The sequence below is a fragment of the Cetorhinus maximus genome, chromosome 15, assembly GCF_964194155.1.
Source record: "Cetorhinus maximus chromosome 15, sCetMax3.hap1.1, whole genome shotgun sequence".
Classification (NCBI taxonomy): Eukaryota; Metazoa; Chordata; class Chondrichthyes; order Lamniformes; family Cetorhinidae; genus Cetorhinus; species Cetorhinus maximus.
The window spans coordinates 79,010,931-79,031,675 of NC_135893.1; the positions used below are offsets into that span (position 1 = coordinate 79,010,931).

General features: G+C 42.7%; 2 protein-coding genes across 3 annotated transcripts in view; one reads left to right on the forward strand and one right to left on the reverse strand.

The window, feature by feature from the left end:
* tmem114 (transmembrane protein 114) overlaps positions 1-20,745 on the reverse strand; it is a 135,175-nt gene that overhangs the window by 90,894 nt on the left and 23,536 nt on the right. The window contains exon 4 of the mRNA XM_078558702.1: positions 8,975-9,112. Within this exon, the coding sequence (XP_078414828.1) occupies positions 8,975-9,112 (138 nt within the window). The remainder of the gene's footprint in view (positions 1-8,974; positions 9,113-20,745) is intronic.
* The window catches only part of mettl22 (methyltransferase 22, Kin17 lysine), a 188,672-nt gene that overhangs the window by 59,768 nt on the left and 108,159 nt on the right, over positions 1-20,745 (forward strand). The gene's annotated exons all lie outside the window — the stretch shown is intronic.

Sequence of the window (20,745 nt, forward strand, 5' to 3'; positions counted from 1 at the left end):
AACATCCTGGGGGTTACCATTGACCAGAAACTGAACTGCACTAGCCATATAAATACTGCAGCCACAAGAGCAGGTCAGAGGCTCGGAATCCTGCAATGAGTAGCTCACCTCCTGACTCCCAAAGCCTGCCCACCATCTACAAGGCACAAGTCAGGAATGTGATGGAATACTCTCCACTTGCCTGTATGTGTGCAGCTCCCACAACACTCAAGAAGCTTGACACTATCCAGAACAAAGTAGTCCACTTGATTGGCACCACATCCACAAACATTCACTCCCTCCATCAATGATGCACAGTAGCAGCAGCATGTACCATCTACAGGATGCACTGCAGAAATTCACCAAGGCTCCTTCGACAGCACCTTCCAAACCCATGATCACTTCCATCTAGAAGGGCAAGGGCAGCAGAGAGATGGGAACACCACCACCTGCAAGTTCCCCTCCAAGTCACTCACCATCCTGACTTGGAAATATATCACCATTCCTTCACTGTCGCTAGGTCAAAATCCTGGAACTCCCTTCCTAACAGCACTGTGGGTTACCTGCACCACATTGACTGCAGCTGTTCAAGAAGGCAGCTCACCACCAACTTCTCAAGGGCAACTAAGGATGGGTAATAAATGCTGGCCCAGCCAGCGAAGCCCACATCCCATGAATGAACAAAAAAAAAGCTCAATATGCAGATGAGCCAGGTACCTGGATGTCATCATATGACCGGGAGCCACAGCCTCTTTGCACTGTAACGCCCTAGACAACAGGATGGGGCTGGAGATTGCTCTACTGCTTGTACTGATTTGGCTGTAAATAATCCCACCAGAGATCATCAAGTAAACAGAATCCACAAACCTCATTTGTGTTACATATAGCACAAAGATATCACTAACCTTTGCCTTTTGTATTGCTCATATGAGCTACTTCCTCAGTGGCTGCAGCATGTCTGGTGGAAGGCTATTGACCTCCAGCTGAGGGGTGTGCAGATTATCTTGGAGGGCAGCCTTCAATAACTCTAGATCTCGAGCACCCAGCTTCAGGCTGTACCATCTCAGTCTGGGCTGCAGCCATCTGGATTGGCTGGCTGACAGGCCAACCGCAAAGGCACTGACAAGAGTAGCAGAATTGCGAGCAAAAATGGTGTCATCCTGAAAGAGTTCAGCAGGTTTGTCCTCCATGGAGCCATTACTACTCTCCCAGGGTCACACCTCAGCAATCCTACTGATCTGTCAGAGAACAATCAGTGGGTTGCTGTGATGCCCTGGAAGTTCCTTTGAACGGGGTGTCCAGAGTCACAAGGGCAGAAGTCTGAGCTGCCACTACAGCACTAAAACCAGTTGTGGAAGCTGTTTGAGTTGCTGTAGAAGCTGTGACATCAAGGTGAACTCCACAGATGTGCTGATGGTGGTGACCACCCGTCCCATAAAGATGGACTTAAAGCTCTGCATAAAGCCTTGTGCCGAATTGGTATTAGACTCCTCCGTGTTCCTTGTGTGCAGGCTTTTTGGAAGACTATCTGGTGCACCAAGCATTTGGTTATGTATACCCATCAGCCTTCTTCAATAATCTGGCTCAGTGAAGTCATCATCTGACTTCTCTACAGCAGAACTAGTGTGCAACCTCACCCTCCAGTGAGCTGGCACCTGCTCTATCCTTTCCCTCTACCTTGGATCCTGCACACTTGTATCCAGCATCTCATGTCATGCAGATCCCGCCTCTATCCTAACCTCTAAAATCTAGGCAGTGTCAGTCTCTAGGCTGGTGGCTGCAACTGCAAGATTGAGTGAAGGATCCTCCTCACTTTCACTATCTTCTTTCTCTTCCTCCTCTAACTTGCGTTTCTGAAATGAAAAATGGACAAGGGTTGGGTTTTGGTGAGGGGAGAGGAGAAATTAAGAAGTATTGTATTTACACCCTCTGCAGCTAGTGAATCAGAAGAGATTCAGGAATGAGGGAGAAGTGGGTATGACAGAAGGAAGATTAGGCATGTAGAGACTCTCAGTATGAATCCCTCCATCCACATCAGTGGCCAGGGTCTCAACGATGCCCCTTCCAATGATGGTCAGCACCCAATCCTCCTTGGGTGATAAAACATACAAGTAGACTCGTCATCCTCCAGTTCTTTCTGTTTCCTGCTGTTGTGTACCTCCTTTTCTTGCAAAGAATAGAGAAGTGCATGAGTATGTGTCCTGCAATATGTTTTGGTGATGTGCCCATCTTAGTTGAATACCTACCAGTGTAGAAAAGCTGTGGATTATGAGTGCAAGGCTTGCAACAGTGCTAAGTATGTGAGGGTGAAGTAAAACATATGAATTGAATGACTGGATACTAATTGATAGAGATTGTTGGTTGGTAGACGATGGGGGTGTAGTGACTCAAGCAGTGAATAAGGCTAGTGATGCAGTTGGTAGGATATACCATTTCAAGATCAACTCATTCAGCTTGACAATTTGTGCCTGATCATTAAACTTCTTCCTGCACTGCATTTGTGTTCTTGGAGCAAAACTCTTGGCATTGACCTCCACTGCTTTTCCTTCTCATTGCCTCCTCAGTATATGTCTGGAGGGCATTCTGCCCCCTACCTCACAGCAAAGACAAAGTGCCTCACCTTCTCTCCACCTCTTACATCACAATCTCTAGTGCATTGTCAGAAAAACTTGGAGCTTGTGTTTAATAGGTAGATATCAGTTTACCGAATCAGGCAGCAGAAGACATTCTATGAATCACAGCTGCTTTATTGTTAAACTATAGTTCAGTACAAATACCAGTTTCCACTCTTCTCTTCTGGATCCTTTCCCTGTCCAGAAGCAAAAGCCCCCTACTGGGGAAAAACACAGCTCTTAAGTACAGGCTTCAATGAGCATCACCAGCTCTCAATTCACTCTGAAGCTTGTCCTGGTTTACTCGTAAAGGGACCTACATTTCTAACATTGTCAGCCTGCTCTCTCATGTGTTCAGCCATTTCTCCAAGTATCACAGCCCAGAGTCACTTTTCAAAAACATGCCATCACTCCTTGCTGCCACAATGATGTACAAGGTGCCTGCGATGTTTGAGTAGCACTGTGGCCACTCGGAATATTAGGACCCCTGTTGATGCCTGCAACATGGGCTAATGAGCAGCACAGGGTCCTAATAGCACTGGTTGCACACAGAAATAATTTAAATTCAGACAGATGGAAGGATGACTGAATCAGAAATGAAAACGTCTCACTAGCACAGTGGGAGATGTGGCTCTGAATTCAACAACTTTATGGGAATTTCATTCTGCTCCAATATGTGCCACATCTGACTGGCCATGTTGATATTCACTTGAATATCAACGTGGTCAGTCAACCTGAGTGAAGGAAAACCATTTTGTGTAATCCATATGGAAATGCAGCAAAATATCATTCAATACCAAAATGGCATTGGTGAGTTTTAGCCAATATTCCTAGCTCTTTTTATTAGCATAGCTTCAGGTGTCAGGATCAAATTAGTGCTGGGAGTTGGAAATTGCATTTTAATGATATTTTAAAGGAGGGTTAGGGTTAAACTAAAGAGCTTTCTTACAATTGGGAGATAACATTTCTGATAGTCTTCAAGGAAGCTCAGAAGTCATCTGAACCCATTAGCCAAGGATGAAAGGGCAGGGCAACTAATCAATGAGCAAAAATATGGAGGTAAAAGCCACAAGGTAGGGACTTAAGTCTGCAGTTAAGTGACTGAGCAGTTCAGCTCTAAACCCACTTGGTGATCAGCGGTGAAGTGGAGGAAGTGCTACATGAGAGGAGGGTTCCCCTCGGACCCCCTTTGTGTTCTATCTTTTAGGTTTGCAGTGCAGGATGCTGACAAAAGGGTAGAGCCATTTTTCAGGCAATCTATCATCCACCAAGTCCCACTCACCCATCAGCCATCTGCTCGCTGACCTACATTGGCTCCCAATCCCTCACAGCGTCTCCAACTTAAAATTCTCATCTATGTCTTTAAATCCCTTTGTGGCCTCACCCTTTCCATTTCCTGTAACTCCCTCCAACCCTGCAATTATCCAAGGACTCTGCATTTCTCCAAAACTGGCCTCTTGTTAATCCCCAAGTCTCTTCGTCCCATCATTATGACCATGTGTTCAGAAGATAAGGCCCTAACCATTGCAATTCCACTGCAAACCTTTCTACCTCGCTACTTCTCTCTCTTTAAGAACATGCGTAAGGCATTTCTTTGACCAAAATTTTAGTCACATGTCCTGATATCTTCTCTCAGCTTGGAGACAACCTTCATCTTATTATCCTTTTGTGATGCAACTTGTGCTGTTTTACTACATTAAAGGTGCTAAATAAATGCATGTTGTTATTGTGGTGATGGGAAAGGCAGTGACAAATGGACCACAAGAGGAATCTTTATTGGGTACCTTGTGGCAACCATAACAAATTGTTCAAATCCCAGTTTGTTCATTGTTAGCATATTCATAATTTACAGATGATTTCAAGCTCTGTGGTCAGGTGAGTTTTTCAAGGAAAACGAAGGGCCCTGTACAGAGCAAACATGTGGACAAAGGGTTGCCAGGTGGATTTTATTCTGTTCTGAATGTAACATTATCCGCATTGTCTTGGAAATATAAAATGTGTCCACAATGAACATCTTTGATGAACCACAATTCCTTTCAGTTAAGCTTTGCGAAAACTGAAGCCAAAATTTTCAGCATCTGCCACATTATTCTATATGTCCATCCCCAGCCACTGTCTTAGGTTGAACCAGACAATCTGTAACATCAGCATCCTATTTGACCCCAAGCTCCATCAGAAAGACTGATCACTTTGTAACACTGCCCAATTCTGCCTCCACTTTAGTCTATCTGCCCCTGAAATTCTCGCACATTCTTAATTTGTCAGCTCCAAACTTGACCATTTCAATTGTCTTCTAGCCTCCCATCTTCCACACTGTTAATTTAAGCTCATTCAAAACTCCACTGCCCTTAATCTATTGAACCCTCATCATGCCTGCCCTTGTGGACCTACATTGGTTCCCAGTTTAAATTTTTCATCTGCAACTTGAAATCCATTCATGACCTTGCTCTTTTCTATCTCTGTAAAATCCTCCAGTGCTATAAGTCCCTTGTCCCCCAGAACCCTCTTTCTCATACTCTGTCAATTTTATCCTGCAAAGCTGAGAATGACACTGAGCAGCAGACCCAGGGTGCACTGCAGATTCCAGTGTCTTTCCCTGGTTAGGGCACTTATGCTTACTTGCACCTTTTAAATTCAGCTTTCTATTTGTTACAATAACCAGAAGAATCCTCAACCTTTTTACCCACCAGGAGTTAGTGATTTCTCAAAATCCTGGAACTCCCTCTCCAACAGCACTGTGGGTGTACCTACACCAAATGGACTACAGCAATTCAAGAAGGCAGCTCAGCACCACCTACTCAAAGGCAGTTAGGGATGGGCAATAATTGCTGGCCTAGCCAGTGATGCCCACATCCCATGAACGAATAAAAAAACACTATGCAATACTTAACTGGTCCTGGTATTTGTCAATTATATACTTGCTCGCTAATTCTCCATTGCAAATTATACTATATATTATGCTTTACTACTATACCTATAATTCATCTACAATGGAGCATTGGGCGTATTTCTAAGCAATATACCATCAAAAGAATATCGATGCACAGAAGGGGATTCATAAAATGGCATAAAGGATGATTCAGAAACTCAAAAAGTTAGACATGTGTTCCCTGGAAAATAAGTTGATACAGTTGTCCAGATGCAGCAATATATGGGGTAAGACAGCTGTAAGCAGACTACCAAACTTGCAATGAAGAATTAGAGGGCAAGTATATACTTAACAAGTACCAGGACCCGTTCAGTATTGACAAGTTTCTTTTTATTCGTTTATGGTATTTTTTTTTATTCGTTCATGGGATGTGGGCTTCACTGGCTAGGCCAGCACTTATTGACCATCCCTAATTGCCTTTGAGAAGGTGGTGGTGAGCTGCCTTCTTGAACTGTTGTAGTCCACGTGGCATAAGTACACCCACAGTGCTGTTAGGGAGGGAGTTCCAGGATTTTGACCCTGTGACAGTGAAGGAACAGTGATATATTTCCAAGTCAGGATGGTGAGTGGTTTGGAGGGGAACTTGCAGGTGGTGGTGTTCCCACTGTCTGCTGCCTAGTCCTTCTAGATATTAACAGTCATGGGTTTGGAAGGTGCTGTCGAAGGAGCCTTGATGAGTTCCCTGCAGTGCATCTTGTAGATGGTACACACTGGTGCCACAGTGGTGGAGGGAGTGAATGTTTGTGGATAGGGTGCCAATCAAGCAGGCTGCTTTGTCCTAGATGGTTTCAAGCTTCTTGAATGTTGTTGGAGCTGCATTCCTCCATGCAAGTGGAGAGTATTCCATCATACTCCTGACTTGTGCCTTGTAGATGGTGGACATGCTTTGGGGAGTTAGCACGTGAGTTACTCATCACAGAACTCCTAGTTTCTGACCTGCTCTTGTAGCCAAAGCATTTATATGGCTGGTCCAGTTCAGTTTCTGGTTGATGGTAACTCCCAGGATATTGATAGTGGGGGATTCAGTGATGGTAATGCCATTGAATGTCGAGGGGCAATGGTTAGATTCTCTCTTGTTGGAGGTGGTCATTGCCTGGCATTTGTGTGGTGCAAATGATACCTGCCACTTGTCAACCCAAGACTGCATATTGTACAGGTCTTGCTGCATTTGGACATGGATTGTTTCAGTATCTGAGGATTCGCAAATGATGCTGAACATTGCGCAATCATCAGCAAACATCCCCATGTCTGACCTTATGATGGAAGGGAGGTCATTGATGAAGCAGCTGAAGATAGTTGGCCTGAGGACACTACCCTGATGAACTCCTGCTGTGATGTCTTGGGACTGAGATGATTGACCTCCAACAATCACAACTATCTTCCTTTGTGCTAGGTGTTACTCCAACCAGCAGAGAGTTTTCCCCCTGATTCCCATTGACTCCAGTTTTGCTAGGGCTCCTTGATGTCACACTCAGCCAAATGCTACCTTGATGTCAAGGGCAGTCACTCTCACCTTACCTTAAGGTACAGAAAAAGGCCATTCTGCCTAGTAGGTCCATGCGGATCTTTATGTTGCTCTTTCATAATCTTAACGGTCTCTATCATGTCATGCCTCAGTCTTCTATTTTCCGGAGAAATGTGGGCCAGTTTGTTCAATCTTTCCTTACAGGTGAAACCTCTTGGTTCTGTTCTCATTCTATTAGACTGAGATTCCTATCCTGCAGATACCATGTCATCTGTGAAATGCAGCTGCTCAGAGTTCAGTTATTAAGATTGATTCTCATCTGACTTAAACGTTTAATTCCTACCACATTGTATTCATAAAAATGAAAAAATACATTTAAATGAAATTTTGTGCATTCACTCCAAGGAGACACATTGCTTGGAACATTCTGAAAATGTGTTTTTGCACTGATGTGCAGAATTTATCATAACACTTATACCATTATATTAATTAATTAATTCTTCAGTGACAGCTGCTGAGTGTATCCTTTCTTGTCATCCATTACTAATGATGGGGTTGAATTACCATGGCGTTCTCCCACTCAACCTACATGGGAACCTCAGCAAAAAAAGGTCTTAACAATATTTGTGCCATTCTTATAGCGCTTCACAGCTTTCCAGTAAAAGATATGGCAGATAAGGAAGAATAGGTCACCTCCACTGTGTTTTGTCTGACTTTGGTATTAAACCCCCCACCTCCACGACTGGTTTGGAAATGGCCCACTGCCATTATTTTGGCAGCAGATATCAGGGCTTACAAATGACCTGCCAAGGAGAGGTGGCAGGCTTATTAACATATTTAAATTGGGCTACTATAATGAAATTGGGATCCTGATTTAAAATTAAATCATACTGCAAAAATTTCCTGGGGTTTGGAAATTCGGCAGTGAATTAGAGCCGGGAGGTGCTCGCTCACCCAGGTAAATAACTCTTTCAGCACTCTGTGGTTCAGGAGGGACAGGAGTCTTGAGCCTCTCAAGGAAGCCTTCAGCCTCCGACAGACCCACTTTCTAGCCTTTCCCCCACCCCCGTACCCTACCTTTGCATGCCTATTGTTTTCTTGCATCCACGATTGTTGAACACCCTTTCCTTTCCAATTGCTGACCTTCTGCCCACTCCTGATTGCTGACTGCAAGTTCCTCCTCTCTCTCATTCCCTCCCGATTGCTGATCCCAATAACAATCCAATTCTCTCTTAAGTGCCTCGATTGAACCTGCCTCCACCACACTCTCAAGCAGTACATTCCAGATCCTAACCACTCTCCACAGAAAAACTTTTTCCTCATGTCGCCATTGCTTCTTTTGCCAATTACCTTAAATCTGTGCCCTCTTGAAGCATAGGTAAGGGCCATGTCATCGAGGATGACCAAAGTGAAGACTTAGCTGGGGGTAAAAGTGTCAAAATTGGAGGGGAGGCAGTAGTTGAGCAAATCAACATCCATAAGCAAATGATGGATAATGGATCATCAAGGGATGGGCAATTGGAAATCGGAAAATGCAGTTTTAAGAGACTGAAGCAGAGTTTTCTGCAGAGGCACATAAAGAAGGAACTGGGTTGGAAGTGGCTAGAGGGATGTGGGTGGTGAGGAATACTATGCAGTGGTCAAAGTTACCTTTGTCAGTGCTCGAGACCACAGGAATAGAAAGCCCACTCGAGATGGCGAGGCTGAAAGGGTACCCATACATATGAGTAGGAGAGCTTATATGAAGGGAGAAATTTAGGGATGGTAAGAGAGTAGTCAATTCAGAGGAGAGAAGGCAAAGGGAGCTGGATGGAGCTGATTAGAATCTGAAATTAGCAAGGATGAGAAGTCACCCTGTGCAGAGCCAGAAGAGGATATCTCAGGGACAATAACAGGGTGGGCTAGAGACGATAGGGTGGGGGAGCAGGGATCAGTGAATCAAATAAGCTAAGAAAAGGAAAAGAGGCTTGATTTTTAGGTTAGTCTTACCTCCAAATAGAAAAAGAGTTCCGGTCAATAGCAGTAACGCATAGGCTCGTGCTAAAATGCTAATAAATCCAGCCATTCCTCCAAAAATCATCAGGATGATACTGAGTGGAAGCAGAACTACAAATGTTCCATGCATATCTGTAAGAGAAGCAAAAATCAAATCTTTTTCATCCAACTGAAAAATCCTAAGGCAAGGTGCTTTTCTGCAAAATTGGAAATATCCAAGTTATTGTGGATCAGATCAGGACCTATATCTCCATGAGTATATACCAAGTCATATTAGAATTTGTGGCAAATATGTTTAAAATCAACCCTTTGAATGATCTGTTAGATAGTTACCCACATAATGGGAATGGTAGAATTGGAATCACAGACACAGAAGGCACATCGAGTCTGTGTCAGCTCTTTCAAAGAGCAATCCAGTTAGGCCCACTCCCCTGCTCTTTCCCCACAATGCTGCAATTTGTTTCTCTTTCAAGTATTTATCCAATTCCATTCGAAGGCTGCTATTGAATTTGTATTCCTGGACTTTCGATTGTTGAACTAGGCATGCTGATGTTTCTGAATCCAACCTTTCTGTGTGTATTGTTTCATTTCCCTATACCACATAAATTTGTGATTTTCCAGACCAGAATGAAATAGTTACTGCTCTTCAGTGTTTTCTTTTATCCCTCAGTAATATGTTTTCCACTTCTGATAACACACTTGAACATGCAGGTGAGAAACTACTTGGTTTACAGACTGCACACAACCGAACCAGCAAGACTTGGAGGAAGAGGAGCAAAAGCATAGAGAAGCAAAATATTTACTAGGATCGTGAAGGCTATGATGGGCTAAGGTTTAAAAATGATTGAAGAAAAAGAGAATGGACAATAAAAAAAGTGTCAAATACATTAGAGAGAATGAAGTCCTAAAGAGCAGTGATGTAAGAAACAAAAACAGGAAGAAACCCATGAAAGACCAGTAAAAGTAATGAACTGTAGATTTAGAGCAGAAATATGAGGCTGCATTTTATATCAATGTGCAATGACTAGAATCTTTGAATATAACACTAGAGTCAGGTCCCAGTCAGACTCTGGTATGTGTTAAAACTAAGCTGGATGAGACCTTTAGGAATCTGTGTCTCATTATTAGGCTTGGCACTGGATAAAGTATAGCTCTAGTGAGAGACTGTCATGAGCTTATAATAATTGTTTTCTTCAGACATTGATTCAGTTTCTTCTTCCTTAATAGTTAAAATTGCAAAAGCCACACAGGGGCCAGATTTTCCTTGCAGCCTTCAGGAATCCCCCAGCAGGCTCAAATGTGGGTCAGATGTGGAGAACAGTCACCCATCTGTGACTTTTTCCCCCGAGTGGCCAGAGGACCAGCTCGCCCTCCAATTTAGGAGGGTGAATTCTTGAAGCTGGAGGGTAAACAGGATGCCCTCCAGCTTGGAAGTAGCAGTAGTATGTCTTTCAAAGTAAGTGAGCGAGAGGGTGCCCCAAGATGAAGAAGCCCTCTCTCCAACTTCTTTTTAAACCTGAAAAAATACAAATTAAACGCTCAGGCCACCAGTGTGGAAGGGGATCCCGAATCAGGGGTAGTGCCACTCTGTATGGCAGGATCAGAGTAAAATCATAAACTGCGTTCTAATATTGCTACCCAATATTGAGCAGTACCCTGGAAAGTAATGGAATCGGTGAGTTTTGAAGGCATAAATCACTGATGGGCACAAATGTGTGAGGATAAAAATGCTACCTCACAAGGCGGTGATGTTCCAGTGATGAAGCAGAATGTCTGCAGTTTGGGGCAGAACCCGGATCTGTCAGATTTTTGTTTCATCTAAGATGCTGAAGAGGCCAGGAGAAGTGTGTTTATTCTGCTCACCCCAGATAGATGGAACAAATCATTAATTGAGTTTCACATCTTAGGTCATTCTACTCCAGGCTTCAGCCAGATATGCCCTGGATTGACACAGTTGGGCTTGTGTTTGCTGAGAGCCAACACTGAGGTCCAACTCTGGGGCCTGGTGAAGGCTCCAGTAGTACAAAATCAAGGCTTGAATTTTCAACACAGCAGCAGAAAGTAGGAGTCGGTGAGAATTCTCAGCCAAACATACATAATGAGGCCTGGCTGAGAGCCCAGGCATCCATTACTCTTGTTGAAACAGCTGTGCCCCAGAGAAAAAGTTGCTTGATTGATAGCTCTAGCTTTCTGATCTCTACGATCAATTTCACAATGTTTATTTACCATAAGGTGAAGTGGTTTCAAGGGTTTAATGTTTCTGTTATTAATACTTTAAAGGGTCTGGTTGATTGATACTTATATTGCCCTATAGTGAAATGGCTTTTTTAAAAATATAGTGGAAAGTAATGAATGAATAGCTTTTTAAAGCTTTTTTTTAAAAACACTCTACTGTCACTATAGGGTTCTATTGTTCTATACAGTGTATCGTGGGTCAAGAGGTATAGAAGTGCCATAAACAAAAACAAAAAGTGCTGGAAAAACTCAGCAGGTCTGACAGCATCTGCGGAGAGAAAGAGAGTTAATGTTTTGAGTCTGTATGACTCTTCATCAGAACTAAAGAAAAGTAAAAATATGGTGAAATATATATTGTTTAATGGGGTGGGACAGATGAAGCTGGATAGAAGGCCAGTGATAGGTGAAGGCAAAGGAGAGATCGTAAAAGATATCATAAACAAAAGGTTGAAGGGGTGTTGATGGAACACCTTCGGTCTGTTCCACAAGCATGATCCAGACCTTCCTGTCGCTTGCCATTTCAACACACCACCCTGCTCTCATGCCCACATGTCCATCCTTGGCCTGCTGCAATGTTCCAGTGAAGCTCAATGCAAACTGGAGGAACAGCACCCCATCTTCCGATTAGGCACTTTACAGCCTTCCAGACTTAACATTGAGTTCGACAACTTCAGACCATGAACTCTCTCCTCCATCCTCACCCCTTTTTGATCCCCCTTTTTTCAAATATTTATTTTAAAATTTTTATATATATTTTTTTTTCCCACCTATTTTTAGTATTTCTTAAATTTATTTCCATTTTTATTCATTGTTTTATCCCCACCTTTTAGACTTTTTCAATCATTTTTCTCACACCATCCCCTCCCCTTCCCCCACCCCATCCCCACTAGGGTCATCTGTCACTTGCTCATCCTGCTTTCTACTCTTAATGTCACCATTCGCACCTCCTTTAGCCAGTATCACACCATCAGCACCCCTTCGACCTTTTATTTATGACATCTTTTACAATCTCTCCTTTGCCTCCACCTATCACTGGCCTTCTTTCCAGTTTCACCTGTCCCACCCCCCTTAAACAGTATATATTTCACCACATTTTTACTTCTCTTTAGTCTGAAGAAGAGTCATACAGACTCAAAACATTAACTCTGTCTTTCCACAGATGCTGTCAGACCTGCTGAGTTCTTCTAGCAGTTTTTGTTTTTGTTTCAGATTTCCAGCATCTGCAGTATTTTGCCTTTATCATAGAAGTGCCATAGCTTGGTATAGGGAGCATGAGGAACCATAGAGGTGGGTGGAGGGGCATAGTTGGCATAGGGGGGCATGAGGGGCCATGGTGGTGTTGGGTGAGGGTCCTTACCTTGGCATAGGGGGCATAAGGAAGACCTTTTAAACTCACCTTTTAAAAGGTCCACTCATGCAGACTGAGGTTCACGACTCCTCTGAGGGGCCGTGAACCACGGCTCTTTAAAAGCCTGGCCCAACTCCATCAAAATTGCAGAAGAGTAGGAGATGCCTATCCCCGCAATGGAGCCAGCCTGATTGGGAGTGTCAGGGGTGTGGGCTTTGACACGAACCAGCCCGCACCTTTTAAAGGCACTCCCAAAAATCAGACAGCCCAGGAATGGGTTCGGGAATCCCAGGAGCAGAATCCGCCCGCAATTTTTAAAGGGCTTCTGAATGACCTTGACTCGGTGAAAAATCCAGCCCCAAATGTTGAAACATAGCCCTGCAGCTACTGGGGAAATATTTTTTAAAATACTTTCACTTTATCAATTTGTTCAATCTGGACTTCCCACCCTCTTCCCTCCAAGCAGCACTGTGTCTTTGGGATGGGGCCTCAGTTTCACCACCATAAATGCAAGGCCTAACCCCAACTAATTTAATTACCTTGTCCCTGGGATTTGGGATCCCACCCACTGTACATATGCTACAACAACAGCAGCATTAAATGTTGTCCCTATGATGTCGCAAAGAACTCATATGAATGAGATGAGCCAAAAGGCTTTTTCTCATGCTATGACCATGTATACTTTTACTCTGATGCCATGTTCATGAACATAACATCAGTCAAAAACTTGCATGCTTCAGAAGCTAAGATGTCTTATTAAGGAGAATTAGTCATAATTCATGTAATCTTTCAAAAGAAAATAGTTAAGACATGGATTTTAATTGTACTTCTTACCAAAGTTTAAATAAATTTGGATTTTCCAGTGGGTCTCAGTGGGAATTTCATCATAAGTTGTTTTGTTGGTTCCCTGTGGGCAGGCTACAGCTCTCTCAGTGCTGGACAGCCTCCTGTGGGCCCACCAGTGTCAGGAGCCCAACTGCTGTCTTTAATTGGACAGCAAGCACAAGGCCATTGATTGGCCCATCCTACAAAAGTTGGTCCCAATCCCAAACAGAAAATCCATCTCCAGTGTAACAGTTCTCCAATTACTAATAACTCTGAATTGCACCCCAAAACTCAGTACACATAGAGCTCAGGGGAAATTAGTCACAACAGGTCTGCTTATTTACGGGAAGCTGGTGCCTACTGGGATTTGAGTCAGGCCGCCCAAGCAGATTTTACATAGCAATGGATTCAGGCAGGAGAAGACCTTCTATCCATCAGGTCCACTATCCACAGTATTATCTCAGTGCATGTTGTCACAAAAGTATAATAATTCTCATAATATTATTGTGATTTATTATAAAAGTAGGTTAATAGTGGGGTTTGGATAGTTTCTCTGTGTGTGTGTGTGAAATTTAATTGAATTGGAGATGCTGGTCTGGAGGCTTTGACTCATCAAAAGAAGCTAGGTTTGAAATGCTAAATATGTAAACGTGGCTGAAGTCTTAGAATGTGAGGTGAGGAAAATTTGCATTTTTGGATAAATCAGGGCAGTTTGAATTTCAAAGAGATGGTAGAATGTTTACACCTAGCCAGAGAAGCTAGGTCAGGCAGTGTGTTTATTTTTCCCAAAGGTTACTGACAATATTAGGACCATGAAAAGATTTATATTATGAGAAAGGTAAAGGTCCAAAGACATATGGGAATAATGGAATTTACATTTAAAGGGAGAAACATGTAAAAAGGAGAATGATGCTATGAGTCAGGGAAGGCTTTGTAAGATCTAACAGAAGTGTGAGAAGCCTCCAGTATTTGTGCATTAAGCCTGCTGTCTATAGAAACCGAAGCTGGGAAAAGCCACTTTGAATTCTACTATCCAGGCTATAGTGTTGACTTGCCTCGGTCTGTTTAAAATCTTTTTTTTACTGTTGCATTAACGGGGGTGTAACTGGAAACCAGATTAATTAGTGGTTTTAGGAGTTATTATAGTGGTAATTTGTAGACCTCTGTATGTGTTTGAAATCTTTTCTTTTATTAATAAATGTTTAATTTAGTTTCCTTTAAAAATCTCTAAAGTCTTGGTGGACTTATTGCTACTGAATTCAGAGCACACATCACGAAATAAACACAAATTGCAAAACCGTTGTGATAGCCGGGTTCGAGTTTCCCTTGTGGATTCGATCTGCCTGGCACACATCATCTGCCGCATCATAACTATTTCTAATGTTCTTGAGAAGAACTTATCTAGTTCCAACTTGAAGCCCATTAAGATTTCTTGCTCGACAACCTGTGCTGATAACCTGTTCCATTCTTGGTTCAAAAAAAAAGTTCCTTCCATATTTGCTACTTTCTTTTGATGTTCTTAATTTGTAAAAGTGACCTCTAGAGGGAGCTACCTTGGTGGGGCTTGTGGTGTAATAAGAAGTTGAACGACCTGGAAACTTCTATGCAACCTTTAAAAACATAAGGCAGCCTGGACTATTCAGCAGCAGACTGGAAGACAATTGGCTAAGAGAGAAACAGGGCTTCCTTCTTTTGTTCTACTCCCAAATAACTTCACTGCAATCTTTTTATTACAGTTGTATAAAATTATGAGCAATTAATCACTGACTTTATCTCATCATTTTTTTGGGATGTGAGGAGGAATGTTTATTGCCCATTCCTGGTTATCCTGATACAACTGAATGGCTTTGCTGGGCCACTTCAGAAGGCAGGTGAGAGGTAAGTGGTGTGGCACTGGAATCACTCATGCCCAGTCTAGGTAAGAATGGCCGGTTTCCTTCTCTAAAGGAAATTACTGAATGAGTTAGGTTTTTATAATAATATGACATCTTCATCATTACAGTTTTACTGACACCAGCTTATTATTACTCACGTATTTTTTTCAAACTGAACTCCAATTGTCAAACTGCCACCATTAATATGTGTGAGACATATTGTTTAAAGGGCTTTTACTTTTTGAAATGTTGGGTGTATTAAAATCATCTGGATATTATAAATAGGCCAAATTAATTTAATTGGAATTATGCTTTTTTTGTTGAGTTAGGAAGAACACAGGAACAGGATCAGGCATTAAGTCCCTTAAGGCATTTCCATCATTCAGTTAGATCATGGCTGAACTGTACTTACATTTACTTGCTTTTGACCCATATCCCTTGGTACTGTTATTAATACTGTTTTGTCATGATATATAGACAATGGCTGCAGTCCTGCCTATGTATGAATAATGAATTTGAGACACAGGGTTCAATAATAACTTATAGGTAGGTTCTGAGTTGGGTGAGGGAGGTGTGAAACTGGGCACAAAATTCTGATGATCTTTTGGCAAGTCGGAATGTTCAATTTAAACACAGGTCAGTATCTCTGTAAGTAGCACTGCTGCCTCAGAGCTAGAAACTCCAGGTTCAAGTCCAACCCCAGGATTTGTTAGCCATGAAAGGAGTGCACATGATGCAGTTCAACATGTTGATAATCAGTCTGATAATCCTTCCAACACTTCTATTCCCCAAAGGAGATAAAGTTGTCTGTGAAGATATGAAACAAACACACAAGTGATGGAAACCCACATGATACAATCTCAATTCAATTATTTAAAGGACCAATTCAAAGATGGAACTTGCAAGAAGCTTTATCCAGGCACTGCGTCCTGCTTGACCCCTCTGCCCCTTCCCTCTCTGCTCATCCCCTCTCTGCTGCTGCACCCTGTCTGCTGACCACCTGCAGGCTTCTCCACAGCATGCTGTTGCTGCTGATGATTACTTTGTATAGAGTAAAGGGTTAACTCGAATAATAGCTACTGGGCATGTGCGTAAGGACCTATGGCATAGTGATGTCATTCACAGAGAGAAGATGTGTGAGAAGCACCTTAGAGAGGAGCTGTAGCTATCATCCAATGTTCTGTAACCTTGTATATAATTAGTTATGTAAATAAAAAAGTTTTGAAGGAAAGACCATTGCCCCCAGCAAGATCTCTTCAAGAGCAAGAAGACCAATGTCTCCCAAGATAAACCCAACAGTAACAGATGGTAGCAGCAGTGACGAGACCCACAGAGGAACAGTAAGAAATGGTGGGAAACTGCCTGAAGGGAAGCCCAGCAGCTGTGGAAAGTATTGGGTGAAGGACTTCGAGGCCAACCCAGCAACTACACTGGAGAAGGAAAACACAAGGACAGCCCAGCGACTAGCAAGGCAAGTGGCAACCTCAACCCAGGGTGAGAAATGACTTCTACCCTACGTCTCCCAGAACAGTTCTAAAACATAGAGGGCCCTAGGCAGGCTGTGCAATGGCAAAACTGGAGAAGACGTTTCATCCATTACTGCAACCCTTCAGGTTTTGCAAGTAAGAGGAACAAAGGTTAGCACTTTGTGATATGCTGTCGGGTAGCATCACAAGCAACATACTGGCCAGACAGGGGGTGAACGAAGAGACAGCCTCCTAAGAGGATGTCATCAGAGCATTTGACTCATACTTTAGTCTCCATCGAATCACTGTAATAGCGAGGACAAAATTTAATCGACACAGTATAAAACAGAGTGGAGGAATCAATCCATTCATCAATAATCTCTACTGTTTGCCTGACAATTGTGAGTATGGAACATTAAAAGACAACCTGATCAGAGATTGAATAGTCATAGGTGTGTTAGATGAAAACCTCTCTGACTTATTATAATCCTGGGAAGATTTAACACTAAGTAAAACTGTACAACTGGCCAGGCAGGCTGAAGAGTGGAGGCAAAATAAAGTCTTTGGAAGAAGTGCGAGGGAAATCCCGCATGAACAGCCCGATGAAGACATTCAGTTTGTAGGCTGTAAAACTGAAAGTACATCATGGTAGCAACCAGGGAAGCGCGCTGCAAAGGCAGCAAGTCATTTTCCAATGTCCCCACTGTAGTGGGAAGAAGGTCCACAGGCACGAACAATGCCATGCCCGAATCGCACAGTGCCATGGGGGTGTGGCAAGATTGGTCATTTTAAAACAGTATGTCATTCAAGAAAGCCTGTGTTTACAAAACAAAAGGAAAAATCTACTAAAGGAAGCTCTATCCAAGAGATACAGGAACCAGACAACCAGGAAATCTCCTCCCTAAAAGAAAATAAAAGCCAATAGTGAGCGTTAACATTGAAGTTAATGGACATCATACAGAATTCAGATTGGATACGGAGGCTGGCGTCTGTTTTGTCTGACAGAGTTCAATGGCTGCAAAAACATTACTCTGCAACCTTCATCAGTTCAACTCCAAGGTTGAATCAAGGAATCAAGCTATATCTTAAAGGTCAGCTTGATGCAACACTAAAGTACAAAGATAAGAAAATCTCTGAGACACTATATGTTATTCAAAATCAGGAATGCTCTCCGCTGAGCAGGAAAGCTTGCGTAGGTCTAAATCTAATCCTTAAAGTTGGTGAAGTCAATGAACAAGAACAAGACAACCCATTTAGAAGAGAATATCCAAAACTCTTCAGAGGCCTGGGGTAATTGAAAACTGTGTACAACATCACGCTCAAAATAGATACAAAACCCATTTGCAAACTTACATCCAGGAAGGTCCCACACCCACTTCTGAAACTGGTCAGGAATGAGATAGAGGCGATGCTTCGCAAGAGGTTATTTCACCAGTCACTAAACCACCCAGGTGGTGTTCTGGTTGGTACTAGTTCCAAAACCATATGGCTCCATCTGAATCTGTATTGACCTGATGCAACAGAACAAGGCAGTGAAATGAGAAATAGATCCAAGGCATCAGTAGATGAGAACCAAGCCAAACTCACAAAGAGTACAATCTTTACCAAGCTCTAAGCAAACAGCAGATTCTGGCAGTTGCCACTGGATCAGGAGTCAAAACTCCTAACCGTGTTTATAACACTCTTTGGGTGTCACTGTTTGAACCATCTGTCTTTTGGAATCATGTCTGCAGCAGAAATTTTCCAAAGGACAATGTCCAACATATTAGAAGGTACGGAAGGCGTCATATGCCACATGGATGATGTTTTAATCCATGGCTCAACAAAGGAAGAACATGGTAAAAGGGTAACAGAAGTATTAAGAACACTGTAAGATGCAGGCTTACTCTTCAGCAAGAAATGTGAGTTTTCCAAACCCACAATAAAATTCCTAGGCCATATCATACAGACAACAGGAATCACTGCAGACACACAGAAGAGAAAAGCCATAAAAAATTCCTGCCACTCAGGAATATCACCAAACTACAAAGGTTTATATGGGTATGGCGAAACAACTGGGAAAATTCCTACCTCACTTAGCTCAAGTAAATGAACCTCTAAGACAACTTTTACGACAATACCAGCCATAATGCTGGACAGAGCATCAGCAGCAATTGTTTGAAAAAAATCAAAACAATATTAACATCTTCAGAGATCCTATGTCACTGCGATACCAAACTTCCAACCATGGTAGCAGAAGATGCATCAGCAATAGGACTGGGAGCTGTGCTATTCCAGGTCCAGAGTGATGGTACAAGAAGACCCATCTATTGTGCATCAAAGTCCTTAGCCAAGACCGAAAAGCGCTATCCTGTCATAGAAAATGAAGCCCTTGCAGCATCTTGGACATGTGAGAAATTTTCTGATTACATCTTGGGCCTACAGTTTAAGATCGAAACTGATCACATACCACTTGGTATCCTTATTGAACACGAAAGAAATTGCAAAGATGCAGCCCCGAATCCAGAGATTCAAATCGAGGCTCATACAATACGCTGCTACTGCAGAATATGTGCAGGGTAAATACCAAACTATGGCCGACACACTGTCATAGATACCTACCAGCTACCCAACGCAGGGAGATAAAACTTTCATTGAAAAAGTCGAGGCCTTGAAGAGCTTAGCTGCTAGACACTTATCAGCAATAGCGAAAGTTGGAAGAATTTCGAGAACTCAAAGGCAAGGTGAAGAATGTATGCAGATTCGCACATACTGTCTTGATGGATGGCCACAGTACATTCTGAGTAACCCCATCCTTCAGCAGTACTTTGAACAACGTCACCACGTTAGCGTCACATAGAGGACCTCTTGGTCTATGATGAGCGATGGGTGGTACCATGAGCTCTCCGCTTGGAAGCCCTCCAGAAGATTCACCAAGGACAACCTGGTATTGCCAAGTGTTGGGCCAGGGCACAAAGGTCCGAATGGTAGCCAGGAATTTCACGCTGTATTGAAGACATGGTCTCCAACTGTGTCCACGGGCAGAATGAGGTTTCCTCAAAGCTTTATTAAATAAATAAAAAAAATTCCAGAACTATAAAAACATGTCCCATCTCATGTGACTGGAGAGGACATGTTTAAATAACTTTTTTAATGCTTTATTTAATTATTTTAATATCAACTTAATCTCCCTGAGGCAGCTCCATGCCTCAGGGAGTTTACTGTGCTCTTCTGTGCACATGCACGAAAGAGCACAGGCCCCAACTCTCCCTCCTCCCCCCGCCCACACAGGTAGCGCTGAGCTTAATTGGCCCGCGCCCGCCCCCACCCACTCCCACCCAACCCGCCTGACATAGGTAAGATGCTACCCAATAGGTTTCTGTTTAAGTTTCTTCCCCATGGCAACCAGATCACATGGCTTTCTCCAGGCAGAGGTGTTAAGTATGACCACCATCCCCTTTTCCAGTATACTGTGTTTCACCTTAAGCTAAAGGAGACCTTTAAAACTTGTAAAGTCCAGCATTCATAACACACTGCCCTTGCCTTTTCAACAACATGAGGTTCCATTTTGCTGACAATTGTATTGTGAGGTATTTTATTAAGCACCCTATAAATCAGAGTACAATGGAGATCCCAAGAGATTTAGGGGTCCAGAGACATAGATAATTAAAATATCAAGGGCAGGTTCAAAAAATAATCCAAAAAAGGCTAATGGAATGCTGACCTTTATATCTCAAGGATTAGAATTGCCGCAGCAATGAAAAGCACTGACTAGACCACACCTGCTTCAGCCCTGGGAAAGTCTCCTACTCTATGTCTTATATGTAATGAAAACAGATGGAGCTGGCTGAAGGGTAGGAAATAATGAATATTCATTAGAAGAGTCATGTCAGAATGGGGTGCCTCAGGGCTCAATGCTGGGCCTGTACGTGACTGTTTCCAAGTTTCAGACATGACCAAAAATTTGGAAATTCAATGCAAGTGGTCAGATTTGCAAATTATATTAAAGTGGAAGGGGCAGTGGAATTGGAAACTACT